General features: G+C 37.3%; 1 protein-coding gene across 4 annotated transcripts; it reads right to left on the bottom strand.

Moving 5' to 3' along the window:
• Positions 1 to 5962: 5962 nt before the first annotated feature.
• Positions 5963 to 19736, bottom strand: slc6a3 (solute carrier family 6 member 3). Of its 4 annotated transcripts, none has more exons than XM_085291119.1 (16): positions 19470 to 19736; positions 18719 to 18826; positions 18199 to 18409; positions 17184 to 17315; positions 15519 to 15735; positions 13992 to 14130; positions 13648 to 13782; positions 12234 to 12337; positions 11478 to 11602; positions 11115 to 11227; positions 10780 to 10908; positions 10483 to 10582; positions 8833 to 8933; positions 8009 to 8176; positions 7790 to 7861; positions 5963 to 7692 (listed from the first exon to the last, which is right to left on the bottom strand). In XM_085291119.1, the coding sequence occupies exons 2-16, from the start codon at positions 18773 to 18775 to the stop codon at positions 7669 to 7671; spliced, it is 1827 nt and encodes a 608-aa protein (XP_085147245.1). In that variant the 5' UTR covers positions 18776 to 18826; positions 19470 to 19736; the 3' UTR covers positions 5963 to 7668. The 4 variants fall into 4 exon arrangements, with proteins under 4 accessions (XP_085147245.1, XP_085147246.1, XP_085147247.1 ...); XM_085291120.1 differs by having other exon boundaries at positions 13992 to 14127; XM_085291121.1 differs by lacking the exon at positions 8009 to 8176.
• Between the last annotated feature and the right edge of the window lie 2662 nt (positions 19737 to 22398).

Here is a 22398-nt window from a genome sequence, read left to right as displayed (position 1 = left end):
CTAATAACAAGAAGAAGAAGACGACGACGAACAACAACTATTACTACTAATGCACTGTCTGTGGTTGATTTCTGTGAAGTTCTAAGCTTTCCACCTTATTTTTATAATTTTGCTGAGCAATCCGCTTGTTAGAGGTCCGTCAGATAATTCAGAGCAAAAGTTCTACACAAGTAATTATAATAAATATAACTAAATGTAATAAATATAGCCACTGTGGTGTACTTTTTTGGAGCCATTTCGGTGACATTATGAGCGTCTGTAAGTGCGTGAATTACCTTAGAAGATGATGCATAAAGTGTAATTCATTTACAAAGAGAATTCACGCCTGGGCCAATAATAGCTTACACTAGTATGATTATTATCCGAATACTGAAATTTGAAGTGGAACAAAAAACCACCAAGTTTTGCATCATATTTTTAAACACACCATAGTAGACAGGATATGAGGTCAGTTATATTAAAATGGGTTAGGTTCTTTATTTGAACTCTTCATGAGTAAGCAAGCTCTGTGCTCTCTTTTTTTTTTTTTTTTTTTTTGGCAACCGAACTGTATATACAAGTAACCTTGCATTGATGGGCTGCTTATAGTGGCATATAGTGCCCTTTTCCAACCAGTAGAGGGCAGTGGACACCAAATAACGGATCATAAACACACACCTGCAAGATAAGAAGCCAAAAGAAAGTATTTTTATGCAATAAAAAGTAATTTGTGTACGTATCCATTCACAGAGGGTTGCCTCTGTTGGTTCCGTGATGTCATAGTAGTACAATAGTATGGTGCATGAAAACGTGATGCATTTAGCAATACTCTCATGACATAAGAAGTTATAGAGTATTGTCTCAAATGTACAATTAACTACAGGCAGTGACCGCTTTGTTTATTTGTTTTCTGTATGCTATGAAATTAAATTGATTCGTTTATTCTTTGAACATAAAAGACCTCCAGTTTGAGACTGGGAGGAGATGCAAACCCAGCCTCAGGTGGTCACAAGCTAGTATACTCCTAATGCTGGTTCCAAATGAGAGGGCTGCATCAGGAAATGACAAACCTTTGGAAATAAGGGAGCAGCTAAAAGTACCTCTTTTTTAATTTGGAAAAATGATTATGTTCCTAGCATTTTTTTTTTTCAAAAGACATGTTTATTTAATACTTTCAGTGCACAAGGTTTACACAGTTTCAGTTAAAGTGACTGGAAAGTTGCAGAATGTGTATATCCCATTAGACACAATATCAAGAATAAGCCCAAATAATATAAGCACAGTGCACATCAAAACAACAAAATTCCATTTTCTTCCACCTTTCCTTGTGTATATGTATGTCTTTTTTCAATCTCAACATCAGTGGCAAGACATGAAATTATACATAATTGCTGTTGTTTATCGGATGTGATAATGGCACCTTTTAAACCCTATCCCTGCACAGCCAAAATTGCTTTGCAATTGCCCTTGCTTGACAACATTTGGAAAAAACTTGATGGCAAATATCTGTCATTGTCTGATAACACTAGCGAGAAACTGAAGTCGGGTGGCATCATGAAAACGTAGAAATTCAGGTATATTAAGGATCTACGTCCATATCAAATAAAATGTAAATGTACAAAAGTGCTTGTTTGGCTAAAAAGGATCAGTAGAGATAGCAGTTGATACAAAAACAGTTAAGTGCTGTAACTAAGAAAAATGTGTGCTTTTATTTTGTAAACCTGGCACATTAAGGAATCATAATAAAATGATAAATAAGTGAAGGCTTTTATTTTTGAAAATCTGAACAATTTCTGAGGATAACATTAAATTTTTTTTAAGTTAATGGGAGTTTTAACAGCTGGGATAAGATCCAGTAACGTATGAAAGACAGTCCTGTTCTTGTATTAATCACCAGGGTATGTCACATAGAAAGAGACGAAAGAGGCAAAACTGTGTACTACAGATAGGAATACAAACTTTATTTTACTCTATCTAATAATATTACATTACTATTACATTAATGTAGCAAAAGGTTCAGCTAACTTTGCATAAAAATAGGTGGTAGAAATATTCTTCAAGGAGCTATTTCTACTTTCTTATTTTAAGTATGTTTCAGAGCCTGTACTTTTTCACTTCACTTGCTGTAAAAATCTGAAATCTTTGGATTGTAATGATATTGATATGATAGTGGTTAAAAGAGTCATTGAGGCTATTATAAAACCATACATCTGTAATTTATCATTTCAAACTGGTCGATTTCCAGACAGAATGAAAATAGCAAAAGTTATACTTCTATACAAATCTGGAAACAAACACCATTTCACCAACTACAGGCCTGTCTCTTTACTACCTCAATTCTCAAAAGTTCTTGAAAAACTGTTTAAAAACCGACAGTAAAAATTTATAGATAAACAAAAACTACTCACTGAGAGTCAGTACGGATTCAGATCAAGCAGATCAACATCATTGGCACTATTAGATTCAATAGAATACATCACAAATTCCATAGACAAAAAGCAATATGTGGCTGAGTTATTCATAGACTTGACAAAGGCATTTGACACTATAGATCATGATATATTAATAAGAAAACTGGAACGTTATGGTGTCAGAGGGGTAGTTTCAGATTGGGTCCGGAGTTATTTAAGTGACAGAAAGCAGTTTGTGAAAATAAATGGTTGTTCCTTATGTATGGACATTGCTTGTGGTGTACCCCAAGGGTCAGTTTTGGGTCCAAAATTCTCCAACTTGTACATTAACGACATCTGTAAAGTGTCCAAAGTATTAAAAATGGTTGTCTTTGCTGACGACAAACATTTTTTGCTCTGGTGATGATCTGCAGAATTTATTGGAGGATATGACTAATGAAATAAGTAAAGTGAAGTCCTGGCTTGATAAAAATAAATTATCATTAAATTTGAATAAATCTAAACTTATGTTATTTGGAAATAGTAGTTTAAATACAAATGCAAAGATTCAAATAAATGGTGTTGATATTGAAAGAGTCAGTGAAAATAAATTTCTGGGGGTAATAATAGATGAAAAACTTAACTGCAGAGCTCACGTAAGATACATTCATTCCAAAGTATCACGAAGCATTGCAATACTAAACAAGGCAAAACAGGTATTCGACAGAACATCACTTCATATTCTCTACTGTTTACTGGTTTCACCATACTTAAGCTATTGTGCAGAGGTCTGGGGCAATAACTATAAAACCACATTACATTCACTTTTTACTCTTCAAATAAAAAGCAATTCGAATCATCCACAATGCAGGTTATAGGGAACATACAAACTCACTATTTTTGCAGTCTGAAATATTGAAAATTGATGATCTAGTGAAATTCCAAACAGCACAAATTCTATTCAAAGCAAAAAATAAAGACCTGCCAGGTAATATTCAGAGTATGTTTTTTTTGAAAGAAGGAAGTTGTAATTTAAGGGGTTTTTGTAACTTCAAAACGATGAAGGTACGTACTACAAGAAAAGGTTTTTGTGTTTCTGTTCATGGAGTGAAACTATGGAACAGTCTGAATATGGAATTAAAGCAATGTCCAAACATAAAACTGTTCAAAAAGAGTTATAAAAATATGATCTTCTCGAACTATAAAGAAAAGGAAAATATTTAAATTAAGTGAATGTTGCTATTTAAAAAACAAACAAACAAACAGACAAAAAAAACTCATGATGTGATATTATAGTATATAGTATATCAGAAATCTGTTCACTATTTTTATTACAAATTATATCAGTAAGGAAGCTGACTAAATATTCACTGATAATTTATGGCAAAGGGGTGGGATTAAATAAGTGTATACTTCTTCCCACTCCCTTTCAACATGTAAATTAATCAGAATGTTTTTTTGTATGTAATTTGTATAGTATTTTTTTCTTTCTTATTTTCTTTTCTAAATGTACTTGTATATTGTTCACATGTCGGAATAAATTACCAAATTACCCAAATTACCAATTACTTGAATCAGCACTTCAGCTTTTATTGTAGTGTTTTTTGACACTGGTATCAAAAGTAGAGATATTCTTTACTTAGTTCTACTCAAATAAAGAACATCTGTACTTTTGCCACTTCTGTCTACTACTCAGCCACTGACAGCACTTCAGCATGTCTTAAATACTCTTGAAACTGAGGAAGAATCAAGAACAATGTAAACATCCTCCTTTTATGAGATGGTTAGCATGAGGGTCTGTGCAGACCTCCTTTTGCTCTACAGGTCCATATTGCCCTGCCCATACAGATGGTGCACTAGGGCTCTCAAGAACCTAAATATCTGCTCTGGCTGGAGGTGTGGCTGAATCATTTGCCACCTGGGTTCAGTTACTACACCTGTTTCCCATCTTCAAATTACCACTGTGGATTTGAGGACCAGTTCTTACCTCAATTTTGCTGTCATACCTGCTAGTTGTCATTTACCGCCTTGTGTTCCCATGGATAGATGGCAATGTCATGAATATATAGTACCTGCTAGTATTTTATATTTTATTATTATCATTATTAGTAGTAGTAGTTTTCAGTTTATCCAGCTATAATGTGTAGAAGTTAATTAATACCAGTGATAGTGCTATTGATCACTACTTTCTTATGGACAGCAATGGATGATGATCTAGTTTCTTCATGAGCAAAAGCTGTTTGGTGCAAGTTTCAGGTCTGTGGTGAAATTGCTTAATGAACAGGACTTCTCTACATGCCTGAGAAAATAACCTTGAAGGCAAACTAGCCAAATTTAAACATTTAAAGATACATATTCTGATTCCCAGAACTTCTTCATTATGCTCAGTGTCCCATACATATTTATATATACACTCAGGGTAAGAATAAAGTGTACCCATTGTCGATTCTAAGATTTTACATATCTGGAATCATAAAAAGATCATCTGTCCTTTAGCAGGGTCTAAAATTGCATAATAACAATACATAACAACGGCATCATTTATTTAACAAAAACTAAGCTAAAATGCAAAATTATTGCATGAAAAACTGAGGTGCTTAGCTTTCACATGCTGTTTTTGCATTTTGACTTAGATTTTTTAAATAAATAATGACACATTGTAAAATGTCATGTACTCTCGTGATCTATTTCCTCATTTAAATGAATTGAATAATTTTAAAACATGCTAAGCTTTGATAAAACTATGATATATGATGCCTTAGAAATGAGGACAGATGCACTGAACACTAATGAAACATTTATTTTAAAACAACAACATTTGGGAATCTTTAACAAATGTAGAATGTTACATTAGTGCTTCCCATCATTAGTACACATCAATTAGCAAACTGTAAGTAACTAAGTAAAGTCTAATAAACAATGAAATTGCAGTGAATTAATCATCTTTTCATTCTGAATGACAAATCAACCCTTACAGTGTCATTTAATAACCAGGAAGTTAAACTTTTGATTTCTTTTGAGAGATCGTGCTTTTTAATCATCAATTGTACCCAAATGTTTGTCTTGGTGGATAAGGAATATTATGTTTCTGTGGACTGCCTCTGAAACCATTTGTCTAACGCACTTGTTACAGTAATGAACACCACAGAGTCTGGGTCACGCTGACCAATCTTGAAAGAGCTCAATTATCGGTGCTTTTCACAACATGCGGGCTGTGTTTATGTTTTTCAGTTTAGTGGTTATTTGTTTAGTTAGAATAAATCACTTGAATACAGACATGCCTGGAGGGTAGATGGCTAAAATGTCTCTTTTGGAATACCGAAGACAACGTTATGAGGGATCAATAAACCTTCTGGTTTTTGTACACAAAATTGTTCGAGTGGAACCCTGACATTTGTGCTCCTAATGATCATACCAGATTACATCATTTTTATTTAATATTAAAGTAATAGCTTCACTGATCAGCAGTTACTTAAAAAAATTATTTAGGTGCTAACTTCTATAAAGCCATCACAGTGCCATAAAGAAAGGAAAAGAAAGTATTATCGTTATTGTTGTTGCTGTTGGTTAAAAGAGAAAACAATGAGGTATATTTAAATTGAATTAATTATACTTTATTTGACAGTACAAAACAAAATTATACAGTTGTAAACACCACAAGGCACAGTACAGCAGCACAGGCATACAATTTGGGACATAGTGTTACATGTACCATAAGGAGTGATAACAAGTCATTATTGACCTGTTTGGGAAGGATTACTTGTTTTCTGATTAAACAGAAAGAGTTTGCAAGAGGAAGAAAATGTATGTAAATCTTATATGAATATATGTGCGTTTGTGTGTTTGCAGTTATTTAATATCATACAGTACAATACAAGGCTCTCTACATTACATTTACTTACACAGATATACCAGTTTGTTACATTACACACTATTTATTTGCAGTTCAATAAAAAGCAGCTTTCAAACAGTCTTGAAATACTGGTTAAGACTGTGTAAACTGTGAAATTAAAGCTTTATGCTTTCTGGAGGAAATGTGACAGTCATTGTCGCCAAATCACAACCTGAAACTTTTGAGGAAGGGGTGGGGACACGATTTGTTACAATGTGTAAAGAGTTAATGATCTTCTAAGATGAGCTGTGTACAGTTTAAAAGAAAGTACATCCCTTGGCAAAATATTCTCATTAGATGACGAGATATCTGAATTTTTTTTTAACTCACTGTGCTCTTTGGTCGATTAAATCAGCAGCGTGGCTAATGCTTTTTTTTTTTTTTGTCTATCGGTACGTTCTTTTAAACTTTAGAATTGGCATTGAGCTCATGTGACTCCAGGGCAGCTGTAATAAATGACAGTTTTATCTTCAGCGTATTTTGTGATTTTTAACCTAAAGAATTACGTTGTGATGCGAAGTGAATGAGCTCAGAGTAAAAGCTCCTTTTTACTCTCATGTCATTTTAGTTTAATGCAATATTGGAATTGGAAATAAAGTAAAAACCTGGTGAAATATGCTCTGCAGGAATCCTAACTTCATAACAGTCTTTTAACAGAAACAGCAAACAGATATATAGCGACATTAACATAATATGGACTGGGATTCAGTAAAACTTTGAGCGCTCAGCATTTCAATTATTTCTGAGCGCTGAATATTTGAAGATTTTTCACCCAGAACAATAACAACAATAAAAACATAAAGGTAATGAAAATAAAGGCCACATGCTGTTTGAACTTTATCAGCTAACTGAAAATGAAACAAACCAACATAAATAAAACGTGACATTGTTTGTGTGTAGCACCTCAACATCTTCCACAGTTGTCATGTTGACAAATGTCCATGGGCATCTAAACATACAGCATTCATTTTCTTGGAGCTTTCATTGGTCGTTATTGGGAATGGCTAATGCAAAAATATCCAAGAACATTTCTCACACTGCTACTTCGCAAGCTGCATTCAGGGACCTTTGCATTTATGGAAAAGAACAGGCTGAACACCACATGAACTGTTTAACTGAATCCCATTCACTAGCAGTAATTAAATGGTGGAGATGTCCAATGCACAGCTTCACACAAAATTAAAGAACACTACGATTTCATTGTGTGTGTGTGTGTGTGGTTTTTTTTCTTGGCACTTTTAAACTTCCCACCACCATTATCATTGTTTTTAAATAAACTGCTCTCCTCTTCTTTGTTCCTTGGACATTTACTGTGCATGCATTCACTCAGTGTCCATGCAGTCATCCTCTCTCTTTTTCTCTCTCGCACTCTCTCTCTTTCTTTCTTTCCCACTCTCTCTGTAGCCCTCAGACCACCAACCAGTGATGCAACTGTGGGGGGGGGAAAAGTGCAATGCGTCAAAGAAATAAATTACAGTACTGTGCTCCCGTACAAATTACCATAAAGTATGATTGAATTAACTCTTACAGTGAACTGCCGGACCTCCCCGTTGTCTACCAGATGATGCTCTGTCTCTGGGGTGATGGCATAAGCCAATCTCTGTTCAAGGGAAAAGAGTAATTAACTCTTGTCATACACTCCACTTAATTAATCAAGAAAGAGCTCCATCATGACAAAGGCAGCTAAAGATGGAAGATTAGTATGGATAAGAATCATCTGAAAAGATTTTGGAGCTTATAGACTTACGTCGCAAAACTTTCCAGGCAGTGTGCACAGTTTGTAGATGGCATAGAGAGGCACCATGGTCATTGATGACATGGCCAGACACCACCCAAGCATGTTAGCCCATGCAGGAAACATGTAGGAGCCATAGTTTGGGGGGTTAAATGTGGCAAAGCTCACCACAACCATGAACTATGGGAAAGAGATTTATGAACACACATGACCTGAAAAACCACTGATTAAAAGGAGGTAAGATTATTGCAAGACAACACTTGTGGCTGATGTTAAAATGGAAAGCATAGTAAGAAATGAACTCAATCATTCATTCTCATGATGAGTGAATCACATGCCTTAGCCACCCCAGGAAAGATGAGAGACTAGGGAATAATAATATCCAGTAAAGTTGTTTCCTTTGTGTACGTATTTGGAAGAAGATGCTGTAGTAACAGTGTTTTGCTGCTGACATATAGTTGTGTGAGTGTACTGCAAGACATAAGCAGAGGATATGAACAATCTGATTTATACTCAGTGTGAATGTGAATCAAAAGCTAAGCAGTGAGATAATGATAGGGTTAATGTATGGGGGTTGAAAAGCTACTTTATTCATTCAGCAGGTCTGTTGATTTTTTTAGATGCAAAATTAAACATGCTTTTTTATTTCTGGTATTGAGGTCACATGTTGTCTGTGGAAAACTAAATTCTCTGTTTAAAAGTCAAACTTTGTTTGGTTATCATGATAAAAAAAAACACTGATGAGAGGAGAATCAGATCAAACTACAGTCTAAGTTTTATGCATCTTTTGATTTCACATTTTTTAACTTTCACTTGCTGGGGTTTGTATAACTCACCAGGAGGAAGCAGGGACTGACAAACTTCCAGCATAGCCTCCAGTACCTGCCTGGTCGGTGGCCAATCATCTCCTCAATGTCATCGCTGAAACGGTCCACTCCTAAAACACACAGAAATACTCAATATTACCATGACATGGTTAAAGAAAAGCAGAGTTACAGTACTGTATATTAGCTTGGAGCATAAGAAGAACAATCTCTCTGTCTTTCTCTCTGCACAATTCCAAGAGAAATTTTGGTATGAGCATTATCAACGCAGGGTGTGTGTTCATGCTCCATGTGTATACATTTAAATTGAAAGTTAAGTCTAATACAAAAAAAACTGTAATACCAGAGGTTATCAGGTATCAGTAAAAATAGCAAAAATACAGCATACCATTAAACTATTTGCATTAACCAACGTCATTCTGCAAAGCTAACCATTATGAGCTGCTGCACCATTTTTCACCTTTGTCATGATTTTGCTTCTCTTATTCCTTGGCTGTATTTTGCCTTTTTGCCTTCCTGTCCTGAAGGCATCTCTCACCGCAGAGGAATAGATCCGGAACGACTGCCAGGTATTCCGCACTGCTAGATGTACTTATGCAGTGGAGTGCAGATCAAAAGACCACAGTGGCCAGAAAAAGGCCCCCTAAAGCCTTAGGCTTGATTTATCTGACTTGCCAAGGTCAGGACCCACCAAAGTGGGGCAATATGTTGACCTCATTGCCTGGGGCCTGCTTAGTATTTAGTCCTTTATGCACCTCTTCATAGTCATACTTATTAGACATTAGACAAGAAACTCAGTCTCTGACCTTTAAATTGTTTTTCTGTCTGCTGGTGTTTCCGGATAGGGTCTAGAATTTCCACTCAATTATTGTTTTTTGTTTTTTTTAATTTGCTTGTTTTTCTTTTAAGCTGTTATTGCTGTCGGTGAAAATCCATGAAAAAAAAATCAAACACACATAGACTTACCCCTTCCCTCTGGGGGGGGGGGGGGGGGGGGGGGGGGGGGGACCCAGATGGCTATCATTACTGCAATTATCTACAGAACCACAAGAGGTCACTAAAGAGCACACAGGGGTCTAATATTTGTCTTCATGAGCTCCTACCAAAACTAGAGGTGTCTTTCTATACAGTGCCTCTTACCCTGTAAATATAATAATTTTTTTTAAATTTTCTTCCTCTGTCTGATGTCATTCACAAATAATTTAATTTGTTATTGACAAAAATTATGTTAAATGGAGTATCATAAGAATCTTGGCCACATGGAGAGAGTTTGACTTGCACACAAGAGCCTGCGATCTAGATATGAGGCAGCTGATTCCTGCTGGTTCCCAAGATACAATTTTCTTTACATAGTTCTTCATCACTGCTGATTGAGCACAAAGATTCACACGGGCAATGATTAGAATTCGTCTTCATCTTGCAAGCACCACAGGTACTGTATATGCTTGTGACTTGGGTAGAGATTTGGTCAGAGAGTGAAGTGGCCAGTAGGAATGGATTGTCTGGCAGCAATATTCTTACATCTAATAGAAATATGTTGCATTGAGGCACAGATGACTTATGCGAAAAGATTTCTCATCAAACCCTTAATAAAGCATCAGCTTTGTTGGCCATGAAAAAAAATCATCCCCCTGCCTCTTTTCTTTAGTCCATCTTTCTCACCATAGAACCACGCTATACCGATGGCTTCAATAAGCACTCCAAACAGAATCGATGTTCCTGCTGCAAAGTGGTCCAGCAGAGTAAACACATACATCCCTCCCTGGAGAGGAAGAGGAGAGAAAGAAAATAATGCCTGTAAGTTTTCTACTGTTACCTTGTTTTTAGACAGTTTTGCAGATATTATGTCTGTACGTATGCAAACACTAGAGTTTAACCACAGCGCAAGGATAAATTCTAACTAGCACACTAACGTGATGTGCATGCCATTAAACACAGACTCCTCAATAAGAGACTTACATTTGTAACACAGAAGAGGGAGATGAGAAAAGTGGAAACAACAATAAAGAGGGTGAACAGCTCTCTGTGCTTGTGGAGGAATTTGAATTCATCAATTAGTCCCGTGATCACTGATTCCATGCCACCCATCTACAACAAAAAACACAGCAGTTAGAAAGAAAGAAAAAGTCAGTCCTGAGCTGTTAAGTCACTGAAGAGGCCCGTCGATGCTTGGATAGTTACTGCTCCTAGACTATATATTTGAGAGTAATGAAAAACAGTAATTTGGCACAGAAAAGGTATGCTATTTGGCTGACCAAAGGGATGTAACTGTGAGTGTCTGTGTGGATACTCACTGCACTGTCAATGCCCAGAGTCAACAGCATGATGAAGAAGATAACTGCCCAAATTGATGACCCGGGTAGTGTTGCAATGGCTTCGGGGTAAATGACAAACACTAATCCAGCGCCTAAAAGAGCACAAAAACCATGAAAAAAAGAGCAAAGGTGAACAGCAGCGCAAAACAAAATGTAGTGCTCAAACTATTTCCCCTTCTAGCAAATATAAAATAAAAGTAAAAGAGGAGGTAGAACAAAAATGGATGTTGTAGATTAGCCAAAATCAACAGCCTTATAGCCTTCCCGTCAGTTTTATGACATTTTAAACTCAAAATTAAACAGTTTAAAAAGCTTTGCATAATCAACAATAAACAATCATACCGTCTCTTGCAACTTTGTCTAGAGCCACGTTGTGCTTTTGGGACATGTACCCAAGGAAGGAGAAAACCACAAAGCCAGAGAAGAAACTTGTTAAAGAGTTGATGGAGCTGGTAATGATGGCGTCCCTGGATCAATAAAAGAAGGCAGAAACACGATAGTCCATAATAAGAATGTAAAACACTTTGTCAATATATCATCAGCCAGCAAACAGTCAATATCCACATAACTGACCAGACCAGCTGTGAATCAGGGATGCACTTAAAAAAAAATTATGTACAGGCTTGACATCAGCTTAGGAAACCTTTGACTGATCTAGATCTAGATAGATTGCTCTGTCAGATTTTCAGTATCTTGCATCATGTGACAAACTAGTGAGTTGTTCTTTTCATTAAAAAAAAAAAGAACAAAACAGCAATAACCTTTTTAAGGTTAAATGGTACGTTAAAAGCGAGTTTATGCTTTTATGGAATCCTCGAAGTGTTAGTTATCAGAAGCATTTTTTTAAAGGGCAAAACGGGGGAGATAAAAGCCACCTGTGGGTCGCAGATGATTTTCAAAGAGTGCAACAGTTTTGATTGGTGTAACATCTAAAGTAGTCTGCTGCGCAGCTTGGTGTCAAAGACATAGAGGGTTTCAAGGAGCTTCAAAGGTTATTGTAATTCACCTGCTTATGTTGCATGTGTGCTTGCAGAATCAGCTTCCCCACCTCCGTGTGCCTCCGTGAATTCCCACCTGCCTCTCCCCGTGTATCCGTACCTGTAACAGTTGTTGCTGAATTTGTTGTAGCTGGAAAAGGCAATTAGCACACCAAACCCCACTCCCAGCGAGAAACAGATCTGCGTTGCTGCCTCAATCCAGACCTGGGGAGAGAAAGAACAAGCGCACTTGTGTGAAGCGGCAAACAAAAGGCACAGGAGAGGAAAAAAGCCATTATTAGAGATAATTGCAGGAAACTCATTCAACAGCAGCAGATGAAAGACGCTTGTGAATATGGGGGGTAATTTTGCAAATTACTGCTCCATGCATCTATCTAATCTAATTCTCCAATTGCTCCCGTGCATCTCTCAATCTCTGTCCTTGCTTTCGCTATCATAAATGAATCCTTTAGTCACGCATGTGGATTTATTGGGACCCTCAACACCTAGTGTTAAGTTAAATTAGATATTTATATTGTGATAGGAGGTTTCATGGATAAGAAAAATATTTGAAATGAGTGACACAAGTAGTTTTCTCAAATTTCTTTATTGCCTCCAGGGAAGGTAGCAATTAAAACAATGCTGTGTTTACTTGCACTAAAATAATTCCACATTCAGACTTTTGGCACAATAAAATTAAAGGGTTAATTTAACAGTAGACATAGAGGATAGCAATAGTAGAGCCCAATGCTCTTGTTATGCTTCTTGTTTGTTAAGCAAATAAAACTTCATTATGCTTTTTTTCTGTTATCGCTGTTTCAGGTTCTCTTAATCTGTGGACTTGAGCTCAGAATTTTATGTGTCAACATTTTTTGTGTGTGAGCAGGTCTGTTGTCTAAATCACTCTTTGTGGAACCATAATTAAACTAAACTAGACTAAAATAAAATAAACTAAGATAAAACACAGATTTAGACTTTCTTTTATTGATGGCCACTTCCATCTTTTATATACAGCCTGTATTTTCTACCCTTTTTTCTGAGTTGTTGTTTTGTTTTTTTCTGTTTTGGTTATTTATCTCAGAAAATCCATAACTATGCCAACAAATCTACAGCTATAAAATACTTTCTTGGATTATGTTATATCACATTTTGGGTTGATAAGAATATCATTCATCAAGATCTAGGACTTTAAATGCTAAATTTATCAGCGTTAGTTGTTGCAGTATGTGTTGGTTTTGACCTATACACTGGCTTTGCATTGGATGTCAAGCAACAGGTACAAGTTACAATTCCCTGCCATGAGAACTCCTGTTAAGCACAGTAGTATGATATGTTAAAAAAATTTTTGTAGTTGTGCATTCTTCATTTTTTAGTATTGGAGTCTCTTTACATGCAAGTGTAAAAATTAAATACAGGAAATACAAGTGAAAATGTAAATAAAGCCACAGTATTTCCCCTCATACTATATCTTCTTCTTGTGGAACACTGTCACTCTCACTTCACTTGTGTCTCCTCTTTCTTCTTTTGGCGCTCACCTTGGCGTCACAGAGTCTTAGGAAGTCCACGGAGAGGTAGGCCTTAATGCCATCAATGGCTCCAGGCAGGGTGACTCCGCGGAGCAGCAGCACAGTTAAGACCACATAGGGCATTGTGGCTGTGATCCACACAACCTGAAAGAGTCACACAAGGTACACACACACACACACACACTCACATGATACACACAAGAAAAAGATACATGCATGCAGAACAATCATGCATTTAAAGATGGTGCTGCATTTGACTGCTATGCTGTTAAAGTCACTGTGCACCATGACTCACTTAGATTTTTAGTTTTGCAAATATAACAGTAATTAATGTCTGCTATCTTATATGTTACCTTGCCAGAAGTCTTGACTCCCTTCCAGAGACTGAAGTAGAGCAGAACAATAACCACAGCTAGACAGGAAGTCAGCTGCCAACGTGGACGACCCAGGTTATCAATGCCGTTACTGTCCTGGATATGGAGTACTGCCCTTCTGAGAAAGGAGAACATTCAAGCAAGAGGCATGGTGACTCCTAAATCACCATTTAGTGTACACTGACTGTCTTGTATGTATGAGCACATTCAAATTTAGAAAGACTTCGCTTAACAGAGGTGTGAAGAGACAGGATGAGCTCAAGAATACTGGCCTAAAAAGCTGTCACCAGAATTTCATGTCACACATTGTTGACACCAATCCATCGTCTGCACTGGGCTTAACATTGTAGCTAATTTCTGAGTTTTTTAGTTACCATAGTTACTGCACTAAATCCAAAGGGTTCCCTTTTTTTCTGACGAGAGCTTAGCGTCTTAAAAAAAAAGAATAAAAAGAACATATGCAACAGAAGGTAAAGCAACACCTCTGTTGACTTCTCTCCAGACATTTAAAAAGAAAAAAAATAACCTATTTTATTATTTCTGTCATGAAAATGTATCAACACCAATTAAATATATGTTTAAATATGTTCCATATGAACTACAGGACGTAAAATACCATTACTAAAACACACACATCTAAAGTACATACAGTACTGTATGTACTGAGTAGGATATTCAGGGTTCACTGATTCCAGATGTAATCATAATAACTGCTGCAATCAAGATAAAAATGACTAAAGTTCATTATAATATTATTATTCATATCAGAAACTGAAGTATAAACTAGGCTCCAGATACCCTTCATAAGATTGGCTTTACACCCAGTCCCTGTTTCTGAAAGATGATACTTGAGCTTCACCTAAAGGGAGATTTGAGACCTCAGGCTGTCTGACCAGATGCTGCACCAAGTGTCGCTACATCTGTTGCAAGTGCTGAAAATAATGCATTATAATGAATTACATTATCACAAATGGCAGCTAAGATGGGAAAACTGCCTAAAGGTGACAACGTTCAAAGTCTACTTTATTCTAGATAGTTACCAAGCATGTGTCACGTTAAAGACTAAATTCAGTGGACATTGTTTTTGCCTTGATCCATAAATTTAGAGGCAGCCTAACAGATGAGACTAAATAAGATCAGCCAATTTTCAGCTGATATAGTCAAATTGTCTGCAGGTGGTTGTGCATAAATAGCCCACTGCCATTTTATCTAACGTGGATGAAATCCTGCATCTGTCACAGCAGAACAACCCCTTTCACTTGCTGAAATAGGAGACACCTGGTCAGCTTCATAAAGGAAGGCAATATTGGCTAAATGCAGCCAAACTGTGCATTTCTGATTCTCTGTTATAATATATCTCAGCTATTTAGGCTGCAAAGGCATTCCATTACTGCACTCCAACCAAACACATCATACCTCATGCAGTAGACATGTGCAGGACTATCTAAGCAACCCTTTTTACTCCTTACAAATAGTGTGCTAAAGCTGAAGATCAGGCCAACTTACTCAAAATACTCCTGAGCCGGGGTGGCTTTGTAAATGTCACTGACTGAGCTGTTGTCAGCCCAGTCGGAGCAGTTTGGACTGTTCCACGTGTTGTTGCAATGAACCCACGGTAGCTCGCCGGTGAAAGAGGAGAAGAGGTAGAACATTGCCCATGAGATGATGACGTTATAGTAGAAACCAACATAGAGGGAGATGAGGATCACTGTAAAGCCTACGCCTGTTGAGGGAAACATAAGTTATGTATCATAGACACTAAGGATACAATACTGAAGAATATTACTACTAATACTAATAATATTACTGTCTTTCTCGTGACCAGACATAACATATTGTTAGTGCACACCATAAAGCACACTGTGAGTATACAGTAGCCAGAGTAGCCAGTGCTACATGCCTGCAGTCTCACAAAAAAAGAAACAACCTTCAAACGCTGCCTCTTTATGCCTTAATTATCAATCCATCTACCCTTTCTGTAAATCAGAAACAATGTCCACTCTTCTAAGGCTGTATTTAAATGTTAACCTTTGCTAGGAAGCATAACTGCAACTGTGCCTTATTGATTTCTTTGTAATGTGGATGTGATATTTGTCCAGGGAGCCATGTCTCTTATTAGCGCCACATGCGGCCGTGCTATCTCTCAATCTCCCTTCACCAACCCTTTCCAAGTCCTTTTTTCTTCAAATGGATTGATCCTGGGAGGAAACCAGCTTTTTGATCAGAATAATTACTGTCAATACGGGCATGTGTACGTGTATTTGAATAATTACTGTTATCCCCCTGCTGAGAGACAGAGAGAGAGTGAAGCGTGTGATTAGAACGTCAACGTACTCTGTGTGGTCCCTGACAGACGGCACATGCTCCAAGGAACACACATAGACGAAAAACACGAAGCAACACGTACACACTGCGGGCCACCTTCAGACCAACAAGGGCACGATGCCACACAAGACAGCCTTATGGCTTCTCACTGTGGAGCAACAGATGGTCTGCTGTTATCAGAGGTAACTTCTTCTAAAAAATCAAAGGGAATTCAGAGAAAGCGACGGATGAATGCACACAAATTAAAGCTTGTTTAAAAAGCGTAAAAAACAGAGCCAAGTAAAGTGTATCATTATATTTTCAACTCATGACTTTGCTTAGAAACGTGAGTCGGACTTCATGTTTGTTTCTCCATTAGTGTATGTTTGGATGGCATTTCTCCTGAACTGCGCTTTGCTTAACGGTGTGTTGAAAAGTACCCAGAACAAGCATCAGCCAGTGTTACCTGCCACTGGGTGACACAAAAGGATGCGGACAATCAGAATAAAAGTCTAAAAGCCCAATTTTCATTTGCTTTCCATGTGAGTGCCAGCAGAACCTGATGTTCCGGGAGGGATAAACAATGCCTGTCGCTGCTCAGCTCAGAGACAAGCAGACAAAAGAGACTGGCATGTGGACAGGCAGGCATGTGGGCAGGCAAGCAGACAGAAAGACACGTAGGGATTAAAGGGAGAATGTTAGCAGACAGACAGCCATGTAGGCAGATGGACATACAGAAAAATGTAACTCGTCCCATGATACATTTATTATATTCCTAAGAGGGTGTGCGTATATCCTCGAGTGTTTGCATATGTGAGCAAGGGTCTGTCACATTTGATTTTACCTTCATACATTTTACTTTCCTACCTTTAAATATGGGACATATCTTCCAGACTCCTGCTGCCCCCTCTCTGTTATACTGACCCAGAGCCAGCTCCATGTAGAAGAGTGGCATGCCTGCTATCACCATGAAAAACAGGTACGGCACCAGAAATGCACCTACACACACACACACACACACACACACACAATTTTAAAAATAAATACATTTATTTACTTATGTCTTGCAGACATGTTCACACATGTAAATTCAAAGAACAGCATCAGTTTAGTGCCAGTTTACAGGATCATATGCAGTGTCAACGCAGATTATGAAAATGTAGTATTTAGTATTTTTACATTTTTCTTTCTATGTCAAACTGCCACTGTACGATAGACAGCCCTCTTTACTCCAATAATTGACTATTCTAATAAAATGAAAACACAATTTTCAAAAGAGGGGGCTCATATATAAAAGTGTAGTTTGTCTTTGAAGATAAAGTTTATGCCTCTGACAGAACTTTTGTCATATTTCCTTACATACATATTAGACTTAGCGACGTGAAAGGCTGTGTGTTAGCCTTGACCATAGCTGCAGCATCATTTACAGCTCTTAAACATAATGAGAGCTCTATGTTAAACAGCCATAATTAGTGACACTGATTGTTAGAGCTAATCTATTCAGAACAGCTGTGGTGGTTTTCCCCCTATTTTGATCTCTGTAAAGGGTTGAAATAAGACGAAAACAACGGCCATCATACACACAGATCTGAAGCACACACAAACATGTGCATGTAGTACATGCATGCATAAAGTACTCTAGCCTGTAACTAATTCCTCCTTTTCTCTGCCTTCTTCTCTCTCTGTTTCATTATTTTTCTTATTTGCCTTTGCTCAGCACAGTCACCATGTTTATGCCCTCCTACCCCTCTCAATGTGGCAGACTAATCCCCTGAACTGGGGCAAAAAAAAGAAAGAAAGAAAGAAAGAAAGAAAGAAAGAAAGAAAGAAAGAAAGAAAGAAAAACACAGTTTCCTCACATCAGTCTCTTCATCAATCTCACCTCCTCCATTTTTGTAGCAGAGATAAGGGAACCTCCAGACATTTGCCAGGTCCACAGCAAATCCAATCACGGACAGGAGGAAGTCGATTTTCTTTCCCCAGGTCTCCCTCTCTTCCTCCCCACTGGGGTTAGTCTGAGTCGGAGTTGGAGTCACTAAGGTGGTCGATGTGAACTGAACCCCATTCTGTTCCTTTACAAGTATCAGCTCCACCTGAAGGGTCACCAAGTTTAAAATCAATCATGCATAATGCAGAATGGAATATTACAAACACATTCACCTTAAGAAATGTTATTCATGGTGATGTATTAAAAATGTACTGTAAAATACTATTATTTGTACTATTTTTACCATTTTTGCCATTCTTTAAAAAAAGCATCATATTTGTATAATGCTGATCTTTAGCACTTTATAGTTTAGTACAATATAATGAGTCACACAGATGAGAGAGCAAATGCAGTCATTTCATAAATTGAGACCTTTGCACAGTAACAGCCTTGTGTGTCTTAGATCTGTACCGACCTCTTTTGGACCCATCGTGTTGGAGGTGGGTTTTTCTGGGGCTACAACTGAGGACATCACGGTGCAAAATGGTAATAGTTGAAATCTCGGTAGGTAAAGCTGACAAGTCTTGAGCACATAATGAGACAGAAAAAAATGAGTTTGTTTTTTTTTATTCCGTTTGTGAAGAATAAGGTTTTTGATTCAAGTATAAAAATCATCAAAAGGATCACTGGGATGAAAATTAAGGATTAAGAACAATATGAGATGCTTTTAAACACTGAAACTGTAGCAAAGATATACATATTTTTAAAAAAATTAAATGTGGCATAAGAGAGAGAAAGAGAAAACACAACAGAGTCATTTGATTCAGACTGAGGGTAACAAGAAGGGATGGGGGAGCATGTCTACAAGGTCATCACAGCATGCTCGTTTTATTTCACAAGTGCTGATAACCATTTTACTTGCAGAATGGCCTAGTATGTTGATGATGCACACTATCTACCAACATGTTGTACTCCAGATTTAATTTTGGTTTAAAATTATGTCACAAAAATACTTTTTATGTGAAAGTGTATGTGTTTTTTTGTTTTTGTTTTTCTCTAAATCTTTTCAAAAGGATCACATCAAATTATTGTAATTAAATTGCAATTAATTAATTTTTCTTTTTTACTAACAACACAGGATATAATGGATATATAATGCTATTAATACAGGGAAATACAGAGTTACAAAGCACAAAACATTTTAAACTACAAAATGATATTCTTACCTTTTAGAAATAATAGCTGAACTCCGATGTCAGTTTGGATTCAATTCCAGTGCTGATGTTCTCTAGTGTGCTGTAAACTGATGCTGATCATATTTACGCAGACCTTCCTTGATAAGTTAGACTCAAAGCAAGAGATGTTAAGCACAAACAGAAGGGGGAAAAAAAGATGATAATTAAGAGAGAAAAAGATGAGGAACTGGCAATCTATGAGTTATAGAAAGCCCTCCCACCCTCCTTGGCTCCACTGACAGACACACAGAGCCCCGAGCACCCTGTGGGTTTGTATGGAGATCTGTCTGCGGGACCACTCTTGAAATATGAGAAACAATCAACAACACCCCCCCATCACCGTCACTCTCCTCCCTCCCTCCTCGATCAAGCTTCATGTCTTCCTCCTCCTCTCTCACCCATCATATATCCATGTAAGTGTGAGGGGATAAAAAGCAAATACAATATTGCAACACTTATTCCCAGATGCATGCAGTTTCAGCATCGTTATCATCCTCTTGATTCAGATACATTATAGCTGTATAACATAAGCACCTAATCTTTTCTGGCCCACGGATAAGACAGCAGTGAGAGCTTAAAGCTTAAAGATTTCTAAAATAAAGTGCAATAAAATTTTTAAAAAACATAAATAAATTTAAATAATAATTTTATTAATTACATTGAAAAGCCTTAATTTTGCATCTAACCTACAGCTGTATTGGTAAATGGACTGATTCTTATATAGCGCTTTCCTACTCTCCCAGAGAACTCAAAGCACTTTATACGACATGCCACATTCACCATTTCACACTTTCTTTTATTCTTTCTATCCACTATTCACACCTTCATACTCCAATGGATGCATAGTTAGTATCTTGCCCAAGGATATTTGGCATGCAGACTGAAGGAAACAGGGATCAAACCACCAACCTTCCAATCAGTAGATGACCTGCTCTATCTCCTGAGCTACAGCCACCCTTTATATAAGGTAGAGTGGTTGTGGTTAAAGCTGTTCATAGACTTTCTTGGTTTTATGTTCAGGGAACTCACCTTTAACAGCAATACAGTTGGCAGCAATTCATTGCAATCTCAATACCCAAAGTAATAAGGTGATAGAAGAAAGACGGTGGTAGAAAAAAGAGAAAACCATACAGCTCCTTCAACCTCCAAAATAAAACTATTCAGTAAATTAATTTGCAGTGGGTCTGAGGCATTATCACCAATATATGATTTGCATAAGCTGCCATAACAAGAACAATTTTAATATATAATTAGAAAAAATGTATTTTAATTTGTCTTAAAAAATGTCTAAAAAACCAAAATAAATACGCAAAAGGGTTGGCTTGGCCGAATCAGCATGAACACAGAATACCATTATGCAACAAACTGCAATGATTCAGTCTCTCAAAATCAAATCTCTAACTTGGTTTCACCTGAGATTCAAACTAGCTTATAACAATACCTGTCTCCTGGAGCAGCTAGCATTAGCGAAAACCCTCAAAAGAAATGAAACATTGTGAGCAGCAGCAAGAAAAGACAACCGTATCTAATAATAATATGCATCGAACCCTATCCCACTTGAAATCAGTGTCAGTCGCACAAAGAACAACACACACACAAACAAAATACTAATTGAACTAAATGAAACTTTGCTTTGGGGTTTAATAGTAAGAAGTAGAAGTAAGGTGTTCTGGGAGGTTTTAATAATTTTGCCTCTTATGTGTAAAACCCAAGGTTAACATCAAAGGTCTTTCTTAGTTGATACCCCCCCCCTTCTACCTTTAAAACGATCTCAGTGACCAAGTGACACACCGTGTCCAAGCAAAAATGTCATTACCTGTAATGTTCAGCAGGCAAAACAGAATCAGCACTGACACTTAGACCCCTTCCATTTCAGATTTAACCACAGCAGGACCAGGGCATTGAATAACCCAATCAGCCTGCTCCCCTTGGACGGACGTATAACTCATGTTTAGAATGGCAACTTGTTGTTTGCAAGCCAATCGTGGTGATCAATTGTCCACCAACCCCAGCTCAACTGACACAATACACAACGCACACACCTTTAAAGTGCAATCATCCTTCAAGCCTCGTATCAGAAGTTGTTGGGTCGATGTAAGCCGTGCTGGAATTATGAGGTTTCCGACAGAGCTTGGACAACGATGAGTTGAACATAATCGAGTGTCTTGTTTTCATAAATGCAACAGCTGAGACCCAGAGGAGAAGGGTCACGAGGAGGAGGAGGGGAGCAAGCAGGAGCAGAAGATAGGCAAGGGTGAGGAAAGAATGGCAGAGGAGGAAGTGAAAGGCAATGCAAAAGGAAAAGAAAATGAGAAAAATGTTAAAATGGGAAGAAGTACAGTACAGTACCAGCCAGTAATACAGTATTATTGGCTGGTAACTACTACAACCTGAAACTTTCCTTTTCGTTCTAATGAGTTTTCTCCTTTGAATAAGCAGTTACATCTAGATGATGATTTGAGAGGGTTAGTAGATGCACAAGCCCGTTTTCTCCTTGTGAGCGCCGTCTGCTTGATCATGAAAGGAGGGAAAAAGAAACACAGGAGAAGGAATGAGGACAAATTCTTAACCCATTGAGTCATGAGCATAAGCACTCATTTCAGACAATAAGAACATTCCTCCCCTCCACAGACTAACCTATTTAACCTCCTGAGCATCACAGGGGGGGTTCCTGAAAGTCTAATTCAATAATAAATTATTTTTGAAACAGTTTTTTTTTTTTACTTACTTGTGTTCTCTAATTGGGAAAATGCCATTAACACTTTTCAGTTACATACAAAGCCTCTGGTAACCACAAAGGAACAATAATAACTCTTACATACAGTTATTGAGCAATTGGTTTCAACTGACTGAAGAGTCTTCAGCCATGGTAATTGCTCAGGGAGTACATACACACTGAGGTTTTGTACTAAATGTTTAT

The sequence above is a fragment of the Mchenga conophoros genome, linkage group LG11 (genome assembly GCF_057382185.1).
Source record: "Mchenga conophoros isolate Kocher_MC1m ecotype Shallow Benthic linkage group LG11, M_conophoros_male_GT1.1, whole genome shotgun sequence".
NCBI lineage: Eukaryota > Metazoa > Chordata > Actinopteri > Cichliformes > Cichlidae > Mchenga > Mchenga conophoros.
The sequence above is the reverse complement of the archived record's forward strand: the minus strand, read 5'-3'. Positions and strand labels throughout refer to the sequence as shown.